Source organism: Vipera berus (genome assembly GCF_964194415.1).
Source record: "Vipera berus genome assembly, chromosome: 2".
In the NCBI taxonomy this organism is placed as follows: domain Eukaryota; kingdom Metazoa; phylum Chordata; class Lepidosauria; order Squamata; family Viperidae; genus Vipera; species Vipera berus.
The window spans coordinates 206380022-206395543 of NC_138203.1; the positions used below are offsets into that span (position 1 = coordinate 206380022).

Below are 15522 nucleotides of genomic sequence, written 5' to 3' on the forward strand. Positions count from 1 at the left end.
TTAAAATTTAACTCCAACCAGATTCACAGAGACCAGGCTAAATATTTAGGTGCATTTCCTCTTTATTTTGTTTATTAAGGCCCTTTTCTTCCTTACCTCACTGTATAGCCATTCCCTACTTACTGTCTGGTAGCCTAAAGGTAGTCTTCAGTCTTTGACTTTGTACCCACCTATAAACCCAAACATGTATTTGAAAACCTTCATCTTAATATTTTGCCAACATACAAAAGGATATTAGTGATAGGCAGCAATAATATCCTGCTCAGATTAGATTACCATCCAGTAATAGTTTCTAACTCATCAGTTTGAAAAACAAGTCTAAAATCATAGGTCCTTGCCGCAAACTAAAATTATATTAAAATGATGGTATATGCATGGTGACATCATGACACAAATCCCACTTTTTTGCATTTGTGTTCAAACTTGAGCACCATCTCTAACATGCACATGTTAACCTGGGAGGTGAATAGAGCTATTGATAAGTATACTTAAGGAAACAGATCGAAACTTGATAAAAAAAATCTTTTGGATCCCAAAGTATGGAGATACCTTTTTAATTAAAAAAAATATCCTACCATAACACAGGAATTTTGCACCTCTGTCACATTGGTTGGAAAAGGACAGTAATGGCAGAAGGAATATCTAAACAACTGTTGCTCTTTAAGTTTTCATAAATATGTAGTGTCCCAAGGATATCAAATATGAACATTTATTAATGAGAGAATATCACATTTCAATAAAAATGGCAGGCAAAACCAAATATATCAATAATATACAATTGTCCTTTGTACTGTATCAATTTAGAGTTAGCTATATTTAATTTTGCCCAAAGTAATCTAGAAAAATTATATTTCTATTAATGAATTGTTTCTGTTTTGAATTACTAAATATTCAAGTCCAATAATTTCTTATGGAAATTATTCTTATGTACTTTATCTCTGGCTTTATTTCATTGAATTATTCAGCCGCAGATAAAATACATAAGAATCATTGAATTATTCAATGAAATCAAGAAAAAGTACCATGGTACCTCTTCCATGAAAGGATATCCTAATACAAATATTTGATGTGCTTCTAAGAAATAGAAGATCCAATATGGTCATGTTGTATTTTCAAAGTGATTTTTACTTTAAAACACATTCAAGGATTTTGAAGTTTTTCCTTTCAGAAGAAAAAACTACTATATAACCAGTATTTTTTTTAACCAGATGGATCAGTTAAGGATCAGTTAAAAGGCCATTAAGAAGAAATCATGGTTCAGGTAAGTGCATAGAATCACATCAATATAATAATAAACCCTTGAACTCTCAAGGGGTCTGTGACTTTTTAAATGTCTTAAATATCTAATTTGACAAATGAGTGCTATTGCTGAGAGACAAAGAATAGGCTGTCTACATTTAGCCTAATTAAAAACTACAGCCCTTCTATTTCCTGCTGATATTCTTGTGCTCCTTTAAATTAATTTTCTTCCTGCAATATTTGATCTGTGACTTCTTATTGCTAATATTGTTTTCTTGCTACACAGCAATTTCTTTTTCCTCTTTGTGTCATCTAAGACTTGTGTTTCCCCTTCCAGCACACTTCAGCCTATTAAATTTAAAGAAGATAAAGCAAGCAATTTTACAGGGAGGAGAAAAAGCAAATTGGTAAGTTAATCAAAGGAAAAGTTTGAGGCACTTGATCTCAGCAGGTAGTAGCACCACCCCAATATTATTTGGTTTTGAAAGCTAAGCAGTTTTGGTTCTTGTTAATAACGAATAGGAGACTATCAGGAATAACATGGTTACACATTAGACTAGGACACAGGTCTGCAAACCGTGGCTCTGGAGCCGCATGCGGCTCTTTCAGCCGTCTCCTGCGGCTCCCAGTCCTCTGCCATGTGCAGTCCAAAAAAAAAAGTGGGACTAAAAAAGTTCAACCAATCAATTCAAATATGCAAGGTAGGTGCATATCTCGCCTTGTCTCCACTCTTCAGTCAAACCCTGTTCTGCACATGCGCACATGTACGCGCATGCGCACACATTTTTTGCGGCTCCCAGTTTTTCCTTTTGTGAGGGAACTGGTTCTGAGTGGCTCTTTCACTGTTTCAGGTTGCTGACCCCTGGACTAGGATCAAGCAAAGCATCCTTACAGAGGGAAAAATAAAACTATTCTTTTACTGTTACCAAGTAAATTGTATACATGAAGTTATCAGGATTCAAGTAACTCAAGATCATTTTTAGTATTAACCAAAAGTACTCAAGAGAGTAAGTGAGCCTAAATGGACTCCAGAAGATGGTAGAGGACAGGAAGGCCTGGAGGAACGTGGTCCATGGGGTTGCAATGGGTCGGACACGACTTCGCAACTAACAACAACAACAACTCAAGAGTTACTTCCTTAGACCATCACATCCATTAGTGTCTATTGCATATAAATCCTATGTTTTGTTTATTAAACCAATTTATATGGCCACCCATCTTGCAAATGGCAAACCTGGGTGGTGTACAATAGAGCTAAATCAGTTAATAAATACATTAAAAAGTAAAAATCAAATTAAAATAGATACCAATAGACAAGATACATTAAAAATAGCAGAGCCACTTCATTAGTTCATCTATCCAATGGGGTCCTCAGGCCTGTTGGCATAACTAGGTCTTGAGGGACCTCTGGAAGGTCAACAGTGACATGGCCAACCTCATCTCAGGGAGAAGTTTCCACAGCATGGATGCCACAGAAGAAAAGGCCTGCTATCTTGGACCCACCAAATATAGGTCCCTAGGTGACAAACCCCATAACATGACCTCCCTGATAGATCTGGTAGGACAGGCAGATAAAATCAGGAAGAGGCAGTCTGCCAAATAACCCAGTCCCATGACATGAAGGGCTTTAAAAGTCAACACAAGCATCTTGAATTGGACCCAGAAACAAACTGCTAACCAATGCAGCTCATGAAACAGAAATCTATAACATGTGTTCTACCAGGAACACATGCAATTGCTTATACTGCTACATTTTGCATCAGCTGAATTTCTGGATATTCTTCAAGAGCAATCCCATATACCGTACACTGCAGTAATCTAACAGGGAGGTGATGAGGGCATGAGTGACCATGAGTGATTCCCCCTATCTGAACAGGCACAACTGTTGCACAAATATGAAATTGTGCAACAGCCCTCCTAGCCACAACTGTCACCTGCTCTTCCATTTTCTTGGTTATGCTGTGCCAAAAAAGCAAAAAGAACAGAGAGAACAGTCAGGCATCATGCTGCAAAACACAAGTGGTGGACTCTTCTGTATTAAAAACCACAATGCTCCCATCTCAGTTATTACATTTCTGACCACCACATCTCTGTACAATGGAGAACTGTAGCTAGGTCGGCTCAACTCTCTCCATTGTCCTCCTCAAGTTCTCATCTTAGCTAATGCTATTAATAGGCAACTTGCAGAATGGAGTAGTAGTAATGAAGTCAGGGACTCTTCTATTACCATTATCTTCTAATCTTCCTGTCCTCTGGAGTCTGCAGCTTCCAACTCCTCCCCATCATCCTTTCCAACTCTGCTAATAATTAAAAATAATCCACCAGTGTCTCCTTCCAAATCATTTTTAAAAGACCAGGTCAGATGAAGAAACTTTTGACACTGGAAAAAATACACCAAGATAGAAATTAACTGTTAAATCAACATGGAACTCAGGAGAAACCAGAGATGCAGACCTGATAGGAACACAAGAAAAAAAGAAGTGATCTAATAGAGGATATGGCATCAGGGAGGAGATAATGATGTCAAACAGAATGGAAGTGAAACTTATGGTAAATATTAATTCAGTTTGAGTTCAGGACTGCTGACTACCAAAACCCCTTTCATGCTGGGATGCATATAAAAAGCATAGTTTGCCTCAGGCTCATGTAAATCTAAGTTAGCAGTACTTGTTATATAGCTTATAACCAGCATAAAAAGACATCTTACTTTTTCTAATAATGTTTCCTGACAAAAAGTAATGGGGCAGCAGGGGAAGATAACTGGATTGTTCCATGGCTGATGAAGACTAGCAACTGGTTTTAAACAGACCAGGAAAAAGTCAGGCAATTCAGTCCAAATTACTAAAATAGACCAATAACACAATTTACAATATTGAAACATTTTCTATCAAAGAAAGAAAAAATCTCATACAGTACAACAAAATTGCAGAAGAATACTTACAAGCTTTTGATGTTTTCTGCAACTCCTGTGGTATATTGTGGATCTGTCTGTAAGAAAAATTTCAATAACAAAAGACAATAAACAGACACAGGTTAAGAAGTCACTGATGTATTGATATTATATCTAAAATAATCAGTTCTGCTAAGCCAAAATTTCTTTGGAAGTGCTGCTTTGTATATTTCATTTTAAATCCAGTAAAGGAAGAATGTAAATGTTTGCTAGGCTACTATGTAAACAAAGCTGTGTAGTCAAACATATCACCAATTGTAGTAATTAACAAAAGCATTAGACAACAATATACACATATTTCAATTTCATTAATATAAAAGGCAACCACCCCAATATATCTTCTGGACAAGTTGAACTTACAAACCCTATCATTCCCAGCAAGCTGAGCACTGTATTCCAATACAGATGGATACCACCACTTTGGGGGAAGCTGATGCAAAGTGGTTTCTCAATACAATACCAATTCATACTGTATATTTAGGGTGTTTAATATTAAGCAACAGATTATGAAATCTTGGTACCCATTATCACCTATAAACCCCTACATGGTATGATGATGATTACAAGCCATCACATTGTTGTTGAGTTTTAATGACTATATTCTCTATGATGATCTATCCCCAACTTGCTCCTTCAGCATTTTCAACAATGCACTCATCACCACCTAGCTGCTATCTGCTGTCTCACCTTTCCATCCACCTCTCCTAGCATTAGAGCCTTCTCCAGAGCATTAGGGCTTCACATAATGTATCCAAAGTAAGATAATTTGAGCTTGGGCATTTATGCCTCGAGTGAGAATTTGTATTGATTCGTTTGATGATCCATTTGTTTGCTTTCTTGGCTTCCTTAATTTCCTTACATTCCATTAATTTTTCAAACATGAGCAACAGTGCAACATGGCCTTAACTGGAACCCCTTTATGGCAAAGTCCCTTGTAGACAGAGAGGTAGGAGCTGACTTGTAACTAACAGCAAACAAATACTGAACTCCAAAACTGCAGAAAACCTGCTGCAGTTTATTCTTCCCAGATGCTTAAGCATTCAGGATCTGGGGCTGAAAACAAACACAGTATCTTTGGCATGTCAGCAGCACTCAAAATTAAATTCTCAAAATAAAATATCAAACTAAGGGAGAAAAATGGGACAGGCAGCAGCAGTTGAGGCTCATTATCCTGCTTTCACTAGCAGACTCAATGTTTTATTATATCATTGAGTTAATATTGTTCCCAGAGCCATGTAGTCTTGATGACGTTAATGCAAGCAGCCAAAGAGTTTCTAATTTCCCCCCCTTCCTAGCATTTTGCTGCAAGCACAGGGCCTGCTTTTTTCTAGATCAACCAGATGTTGATCCATTGGTTGCGACAGAAATTCACTGACCAGTTTGTCACCAGAGCCTCAGATTGTGGACTGGGAGATAGTGACTGGCCCAAGGTCACACAGCAGGCTTTCATGCCTAAGGCAGGACTAGAACTCACAATCTCCTGATTTCTAGCCTGGTGCTTTAATCACTAGACCAAACTGTATCAAGGCAGAAGAGCAGGCACAGTCAGAAAGTTATCATTTGCAGGCTATTATTAGACAGGGCTTGGGAAGGATTCCATGGATGTGAATCCTCAAGGGGAAAACAACTCAAGAAGCTTGGGAAATTTTGAAAAGTGAGATAATAAAAGGCCAGTCTAGCACAATACCAATGAAGAATTAAAATAACAGCTCTCAAAAGAAACCAGCATGGCTGCGTAAAGAACTCTCTGATAAATTGAAAGGTAAAAAGGACAAGTATAAAAAGTGGAAAGAGGGGCACATAACTAAGGCAGAATATCAGCAAATACCCAGTGCCTGCAAAGATGAAGTGAGGAAAGCTAAGGCTCAAAATGAACTAAGTCTTGAGACCAAAGTCAAAAATAACCAAAAAAAGCTTCTTTCAACATGTAAAAAACAAGAAAAAAGTTAAGGAAATGATTGGTCCATTAGTGGGGGAAAATGGCAAGAAGGTGACAAGCAACAGGGAGAAAGCAGAACTATTTAACTCGGGGTTTTTTGCATCTGTCTTTACACAAAGGGAAAAAATAGTCCAACCTATCAAAAACAGTGCCATAAAAAACAGAATAGAAACACAAGTTAAAATAGGCAAGAAAATGGTAAGTGAGCACCTGTCCAGCCTAGACGAGTTCAAATCACCAAAACCAGATGGATTACACCCCAAGGTTCTCAAGGAACTGGCAGATGTGATCTCAGAACCACTGAACTATATTTTTCAAAGATCCTGGAGCACTGGGGAACTACCAAAGGACTTGAAAAGGGCTGATGTAGTTCCCATTTTCAAAAAAGGAAAAAAATGGATCCAGGAAATTACAGACCTATTAGCGTGACCCCAATACCTGGGAAGGTTCTGGAAAGGATAATTGGGCAACGAATCAACGAACACCTAGAGGCAAACAAAATCATTACCAAAAGCCAACAGGGGTTTGTCAAAAACAGATCATGCCAGACAAATCTTATTGCATTCTTTGACCAAGCAACAAAATTAGTGGACCAGAGGAATGTTGTGGATATAATTTACTTGGACTTCAGTAAGGCATTTGATAAAGTAGATCACAATCTACTACTTGATAAGATAGAAAAATGTGGGTTAGATAGCATCACCACCAGATGGATTTGACAGGAATTGCATCTACATGGAGGGAAATGTGTAGTGGGGTGCCCCAGGGCTCTGTTCTGGGCCCAGTGCTCTTCAACATCTTCATCAATGATTTGGATGAGGGGATAGATGGGGAACTCATCAAATTTGCAGACGAAACCAAGCTGGCAGGAATAGCCAACACTCCAGAAGACAGGCTTAAGATACAGGAGGAGCTGGACAAACACTGGATGCTATCTAACAAAATGAAATTCAATGGTGAAAAAAGTAAGGTTCTACATTTAGGCAAGAAAAACCAAATGCACAGGTATAGTATAGGGGGTACCTTGCTCAACTGTGAGAGGGATCTTGGAATCCTAGTGGACAATCACTTAAATATGAGCCAGCAGTGTGCTGCAGCTGCCAAAAAAACCAACACAGTGCTAGGCTGCATTAACAGAAACAGAATCAAGATCACGTGAAGTGTTAATACCACTTTACAATTCTTTGGTAAGGGCACACTTGGAATACTGCATCCAGTATTGGTCACCACAATGTTTAAAGATGTTGAGACTCTAGAAAGAGTACAGATAAGAGCAATAAAGATGATTAGGGGACTGGAGGCTAAAACGTATAAGGAACGGTTGCTGGAATTGGGTATGTCTAGTTTAATGAAGAGAAGGACGAGGGGTGACATGATAACAGTGCTCCAATATCTCAGGGGCTGCCACAAAGAAAAGGGAGCCAAGCTATTCTCCAAAGCACCTGAAGGCAGGACAAGAAGGCAGGACAAGAAACAACGGATGGAAACTATTAAGGAGAGAAACAACCTAGAACTAAGGAGAAACTGGAAGTTTTTAAGAAGAAACTGGACAGCCATTTGTCTGAAATGGTATAGGGTGTTATATATAGGGTCCTGCCTGAGCAGGAGGTTGGACTAGATGACCTCCAAGGTCCCTTCCAAATCTATTATTATTATTATTATTATTATTAATAATAATAATAATAATAATAATAATAATAATAATAATAATAATAATAATAATAATAATAATAATTTATTTCTTTAAAATACAAACACAAATTTCAAACCATCACATTATATAGCTGATGACTAGAATTACTTGTTTTGTGAGATGGGCAGCTATATAAATTTTGAAAAATAAAATGCTGCAATTCAGGTGGATTTTATTAATTTTAGAACTAGATAATTAATATACTCTGTTGGAATATCAGTGATTTTGTAAAGCAGTGCAGCTATAACAATTTGGTTTTTAAAAATAAGTGTCAGATTTGGCAAAGGAATTTCTACATAAAAAGTGATTTTTCAGGATTTTAGGATTGGAATTGAGAGTGCCAGGCTGGAATGAATAAGATCATTTGCATGTTTTATTGGATCTGCATAGTTATTACTGCTTTAAATATGCATTCAGCCATGAAAGATGATCTTATTACAGAAGAAGAGAACTTCTCATCAGCTTAACAGGTACTCTATAGTTAGAGCACAACCTGAGCACTCGACTCCCAGAAATCCTCAGCTATTACCGAGAATTATGGGGCTTGAACCATGCATCCAGAAGTGGCTGGGATTGGGGAATTCTAACTTAGAGAATCTCTCCTTCTAAGTAATAGAGCTGAACTCACTTTTTACTTAGTGCCATGCCCAACAGTTTTCTCTGGCTTTACTAATAAAAAACTTTATATTTCTGTTCTCTTCTATACCAGGACCCTGAGTGCTACTAAACTGGAAGCAATGTTTTTGGTTGTTCAAAACTGGTACAGACCAGCATTTCCATCATTTCTGAACAGTCTACAAATACCATCTTAATACTGAATCTGAGTAGCAGACCTCATGGCTGGAATATGGGGCATGTAACCTTTAGGTTTTCCAGTTCTCTATATTTTGCAATATATTGCTTGAATTTAACTTCAAACTTTGTACATTGTTTTGCATTATTTTAGTTGTTGTCAGGGCTTTTTTTCTCATAGAACGCTCAGAATGGAGTTCCGGCACCTTTTTTGGATGGAACCTTGTAGGGTAGGCAAGGCGGGTTATATGACATGTGTGAGATCGACCACCTTTTTCTTTTACAAAAAAAGCACTGGTTGTTGTTGATATAGCATAATAAAAAGAAACTTAAAAAATAAATACTGAAAAATCATAAAATGCCAGGTGACTGTGGCAACGAGATCAGCCCCAAATCTTCCTCTACTCTCTTGGCTGATAATTAGAAGCAATAAGGTATCAGCAGCAGCTTGACTAAAGTAACTATTCAAGCATTTTTAAAGTGCACTTTTTCCCACTACTGACTCTCTAAACATCCTTAGTGGAGGTTAAGCATGACTAAGTTGTTACAGGTTTACTGGCAAAGTAGATGTCAACCTTGCGAAGTAGACGAGACAGGAAGCATGGCCAAATCAGCTAATTCCTCTTAATTGTACAGTTGCATCAAGAGAATCGTGCCTGGCTGAAAGTACATTTCTCCCATGTCCTCTTTATAGCCTATGGAGAGTCCCTTCTGAGCTGCTTGGCCCCTCCCCATTCCTGCTGTAGGCTAAGATGGCTTTTATCTGACTGTTCCCCTGGCTACTTCTCTTCTCCCTATTTCCCAAGGTCAATCCCACATACCATTACAGTAAGGTTTTTTGCTAATGGTAAAGTTTACATTGTTATTTGTATAATCTAAAATATCAATGAACTAAAACTATAATTACTTTTTCTCCCAATTCCATTTCTCTTCTCTTATGATAAAAGATTTGCCCAAGTTATGAGAAAGTACTGTATCTCCTGCACTGAAATTCTACTTACCAGTTAACAAGAGAAAAGGTATGTACTTAAGATTTGGGTGTTTTTGTGACAGACCTGTGGAGAGGAGCTGACTCCTACAAGCTATTGCAGTTGTTCAGTGATTATCACAGTTCAGTAGTAGTACGAATTTATTTATTTGATTTTTATCCCACCTTTATTACTTTAGAAGTAACTCAAAGTGGCAAACACACATAATATTTCTTCCTTGACCTATTTTCCCCACAACAACAATCCTGTAAGGTGGATTGGGCTGAGAGAAAGTGACTGGCCCAAAGTCAACCAGCTGGCTTTCACTGAATGCTCTTAAGCCAATGCCTCTGTTGAGTCCCTGATATACACATGTTGGGAGTAAGGCTGGCAAAATCAAAATGGCTGTGCCAGTGAGTTCACTTGGGCTACACAAGTCCACTCAAAGTCCAGTGTCCCTATTGCTACTACTAGCTAATTGAGCCACAACAGTTAATTCCTGGACCTTCTCTGTATGCTTGAATTTATTGTCCACATTATAGGTTAAAGAATAAGAATATTTTTTGCTTTCTGAACAGAGATCACTTTTTTCCTTAATTGTGCGGGGCAAAATATTAAAACATGACAAACACCTGCTAATCAAAAATGTAAGGAAATGAAAACTGAAAAAGAACATTAAAGCTAGTTTTTCTCTGTACAATAGCAGGATGCAGGAGGTTCTGTTGCTTTAAGGGTTTTTGAAAAGAAAACAACTGTATTTCAAACCGGGGATAAATAACCACAGTGGGAACACAGTACGAAAACATGCATATACACACACACGTATAAATTGTAAGATAAACTATAGCCATTGTTTATTAATGTGTTATGGTCATGCTAATTCTAGAGTTCAAAATCTGTTTTGATTAAAGGCATTCATTTGGAAAAAGCACATGCCTCTGTTTCAGCTCAGTTCTCAGTTCTATTATTATCTTATTATTTCTGCAACAAATCCTGAGAGAATATCACCATGGCTCTTTTGGAGATAGCATTTCAGTAAACAATTCCCTCTAACTCTCTAAGAACAGACATCAACCAACTCAGTACAACTGAAATTAAAAGGGCATATACAACTGTTGGTAAGACAGCAAACAGCCTTCTGCTAACATATTGACCCTCTGCAGCTGAATACGCCCAAGCATTGTTTCACATTTGAAATAGCCCACTGGGATCCATTGACAGGATATGGCCAATGATCCTTGTCGGACAGCAGACAGCAGCGTCTCTCTCTGTGCCAAAGGAAAAGGTCTCTCATGTGAAAATCATCCTGGTACTTTATGACTAGCTGTGCCTTCCCAATTCAATACAAAGTTTCTGCCAAACACACAAGACAGGGATATAGCGCTATGAAAGGCAGATTCAGAAGCAAAAGGATGATTTGAGTTACCTCAGCAATCATGACGACAATGACAGAATCTTCCTTCTCCTGCTGGTTGAGCTCGGAGATCAAAGAGTTCAGGGTATCTGTCAAATATGAATGGACCTCCCTTTTGACACTGGGGATTCCCATGACTATTGATACTGTAAAGGAGCAAAACAAAGCAGATGTAAAATTATCTCGCTAACACTTTCGCACACCACTTTCAAACGGAGTTCAGTTCTCAGTTCTGCCAGTTGACCTATATTCTTGGATATGAACTAATAAATAAATAAGGACATTCTGTGTCGGTCATTACAGCAGTTGCAAGGAAAATTGCTTTTTTTTAAGACAGTGTTTAAAAAAACAAAAAACCTGAAGAGAGACTCAGGAAGAAAATCTTAAATTTTATATTTCAGTGTTACGCTCTGTAATATCACTGTTACGATGCACTTTTCATTTATGCTCTGTTAGACTGCAATAACTAAGCAATTACGAGTTACTTAACAATGCAGCGTCCTGACTTAAAAATCCTGACTTAGCATTGGGTAGGAATTCAGCAACTCACTGGGGAGGGAAGAGAAGGATGAGAACAAGATTGGTTGGGGATGAAGCAAGGTGCAGAGATACCTAGATAAGGAAGGAAAGAAAAGGCAAACAACCTTTAGACATTACAAAAAGGGTTAAATTCACTAGGCAAGCAGTCCTTTTCAGGCAAAGACTTATCTTCATCTTTTTGGAACTCTGCATCTATCTGCCCTTCCATTCACAACTATTAATCTTTAAATCCTCTAATTAATAGGTAATTAAGGAAAATTTTATTTTCCTATGATGTAAATATGGTACATATAGGAGATTTGAGGAAACCAAGCCCTTATCTGAATACATTGTCCCAAACAAAGCACTGGCTCAGTAGATAGTGTCAAATTGAGCCAAATTAGGAAACTAAAATTGTCAGCTTAAGCCATAAAACATTTAGAAGCCCAAGGAATGCTGATAAATTGAACAAAGAACTGGGAGATGAACAGAGCTTTGGGAAAGCAGTATAAAATAACTCTCTTGAAAGAAACTATGTTCAGAAATGCTGCCTCTTCTTTCAAAACCTAATCTGTAATTCTGACCCACAGTGATACTTTAATTGCTTCATGACCTCACAAAGCAATGATAAGATAAGATAACCTTTATTGACTTTTTTTTTTACTGTGGGCACACCGGCACACATCAAAAATGAAATTTAGTTGCCCACTCTCAAAGTGGAACACATACATGACACACACCTAACTATACTATATACACATATGTATAGACCCACACCCCTACATATACATAACAAATAAATTTTAAATACTGTCCATCTTGAATATATAACGGAAGGAGGAAGCTTGAGAGTTCACAAGGTTAATGCCGTATGGAATGAAACTATGGCTGAATCTGGATGTTCTGCTACAGATACCACAAAGCCTCCTCCCAGAAGGTAACAAGGAATACAGGTTGTGAAGAGGATGTGTAGTGTACCAGACACTCTTGCAGACCCTGCTCAAGCAACGCTTCTGTGCTATGTCCTGGATGGAGGGGAGGGAACTGCCAATGATCTTTTCTGCCATCCTCACCACTCTCTGCACCGCCTTCCTGTCTGAAGCAGTGATGCTTCCAAACCAGACTGCGATGCTGTATGACAGGATGCTCTTGACCGTCCCCCTGTAGAAAGTGGTCAGGACAGGGGAAGGAAGATGAGCTTTTCTCATGTGATGCAGAAAGTGCAGGTGCTGCTGTGCCCGCTTCACCAGTTTCTCACTGTTGAGCGATATATTTAATGAAATCCTTGTCTGCTATATCCAATCACAGGTATAAAGAGACTGTAATGTCATTCCTATGTACCCTGTCTTTGCATCATCAAGAAACTATCTGTGCTTCAGTGTAATGTATCCTGATTCTAGCATAGCCATAACAAATTCTACATATACTGTATATGAAGACATAATATGTATAACTGATTCTACAATACTAAAGCAATTCACAATCTGAATGATATTGTTTGTGTTCACACACACAGTAAACTATAGTTTTTTTTAAAGCATCTCTGTAGAATAAAGCATAATTGCCTGGGACTATATAAATGAAAATGCCAAAGTTCATGAAGACATATGCTTCTACTGAAAATCTGAAGTTTGTGGATGTACTAGCATCAGTAATACTGTTGGGGATTGCTAAGAGGAGCTGAACAAAATGACTTTCTGTTACTTAAATAACCATTTACAGGGTGTAGCATTACAGGGAGTCCTTGACTTACAACAGTCAACTGACTTACAACAGTCAGTTAGTGACCATTCAAAGTTGCAACGGCACTGAAAAAAGTGACTCTCAACCATTTTTATAATTACTACTGTTGTGGCATCCCCATGGTCACGTGATTTATATTCAAATGCTTAACAACTGACACATTTATGATGGTTGCAGTGTCCCGGTGTCATGTGACTGCCTTTTGCGACCTTCCTACAAGCTAAGTCAATGGGGAAGCCAGATTCACTTAACATACCGTGTGTAACTAACTTAACAACTGCAGTGATTCACTTAACAATTGTTGCAAGAAAGGTAAAATGGGACAAAACTCACTTAACAACTGTCTCACTTAGCAAGAGAAATTTTGGGCTCAATTGCAGTTGTATGCCGAGGACTACCTGTATTGTAATTTTAAGGAGCATTTTGCCTCTGCTAAGAAAAGGAGGTAGATAGACAAATGTAGCAATGTGGAAAAGTGCACACTCAACTGCTATCTTTGAGGCAAAACTCTTTATGCGTTGTGGCTAAACTGCTCTTGATCCCTGTGGGGTTTGTGACCCAGTTTGAGAGCTCCCACCTCAAACCACAAACAAACATACTTCGGCACAGCATGTTGTAGGACTCCAGCTAGGATTAGGAAAGAATAACCATTGGACTGAAGAGTTGGCAGCCACTTACCTCCAGTGCGCCCTTGTCCCAGGTGAATTGCTGGCTGCAGGCTGTTCTCCTTTGACAACAAATGCGGCAAATGATGGAAGATGGTTGGGAGGTGCAGCACATTCTTGTTAGTGATATTCCACAGTTTTAGTTTTGTTTCATCTGGGGGAAAACAGGGGAACCCCTGGGTGATATATTCAACCCATTTTGCTGGATGTAACCATTTCATACATTGTCTAGTCTGTGGATTGTGATAACCATTTTGTGAAATAGTACAATCTTTTTCATTTGTATCCTCTAATTTCATTACGTTTAACATGAAGTACCTCCTAAACAGCCATGCTTCACTTTTCCTCAGGCTGTTTTGAGAGAAGGAAAACAGAAATTTATCAAATCAATAAAGGAGAATATTTGTAGCTCAGGGTTGAAATGGGGGTGTCCTTGATGCTCTCTGAGCTTGGTTGTTTTCTTGCAGACGTTTCATTGCCCAAACTAGGTAATAGCAACAGTTTATCAAATCTCAGAACCCCAATTTTCTTTAATATTTAGAGCTATACAGCTGTTTAGATTAGTTCACCAAAAAAAATGCCTCAGGCCTCACTGATAGCACGTTTTGGACACTGAATCTAAAACATTACATATCCCCAAAGTTATGTTCTAAATTTGGGACGCTTGTATCCAAATGTATCCATGAAAATAAATTCTTAATTGGAAAAGAATCCATGTATGTATGGATCTAAAATCCAAACGTAAGTGACGCCACTATTTTGTTTTAGAAAGAAGCACCTTACATTTCAATTCAAATGAGAAAAATGTTCTATTGTACATCTTTTGAGTGCAATTATATATCTTAATAAACCTTCATTTTAAATATTTTGGCACAGCCTTTTCCAGCAGCAGAGGCTATACTCTCCATATAGTCTCTCTTCTATGCCAATGTAACAGCTTTGCTTTGGGAGTGGCCCTGGTTGCCAGCTTGTTTCTGGATGCAGTTCAAGGAGCTGGTTGCTTCCTATAAAGCCCTACATGGCACATAGCCCAGTTAATTAAGGGACTGCCTGTCTCCCACAATATCTGCCTGGCTGGTTCACACAATCCAGATCCCATTTACTAAAGAGTGCCATTATCAGGACCATGGAAGTCTGCCTTCTTAGTAGCAACACCTGTACTCTGGAATGAGGTTACCTCGAGATTTGAATAACCTTCAACCCTACTGGTATTTCGAAGGCCAGAAGATGTAGCTCTTTGCCTAGGCCTTTAGCAAGGACAACTGGTGCCCCTTTCTTGCTTTCCCCTCGTTCCAATGTTCCATCTAGATTTGTTTCTTCGATCTTGTTCCTTTGTTGTGTATTTTTGTGTATTGTTGTTTTTTAATGATTTTTAACCATGTGTAATTTGCCCAAGAGTTGCTGGGATATTATTATTATTATTATTATTATTATTATTATTATTATTATTATTATTATTATTATTATTATTATTATTACAGCAATTCAAGGTGCTGGTTATGGCCTACAAAGCCCTACATAGCATGGGTCCGGATTACCTACGGCAGCACCTGCTGCCGGCATCAACTTCCCTCCGTCCAGTGCGCTCCCACAGAGTGGG

The 15522-nt window shown here is 38.2% G+C and overlaps 1 protein-coding gene across 1 annotated transcript in view; it reads right to left on the reverse strand.

Annotated features, from left to right (window-relative positions):
• MGAT4B (alpha-1,3-mannosyl-glycoprotein 4-beta-N-acetylglucosaminyltransferase B) overlaps window positions 1–15522 on the reverse strand; it is a 111315-nt gene that overhangs the window by 32377 nt on the left and 63416 nt on the right. Inside the window, exons 3-5 of the mRNA XM_081320992.1 lie at window positions 13936–14076; window positions 11008–11141; window positions 4181–4227 (exon numbers count right to left, since the gene is read on the reverse strand). Of these exons, the coding sequence (XP_081177118.1) occupies window positions 4181–4227; window positions 11008–11141; window positions 13936–14076 (322 nt within the window). The remainder of the gene's footprint in view (window positions 1–4180; window positions 4228–11007; window positions 11142–13935; window positions 14077–15522) is intronic.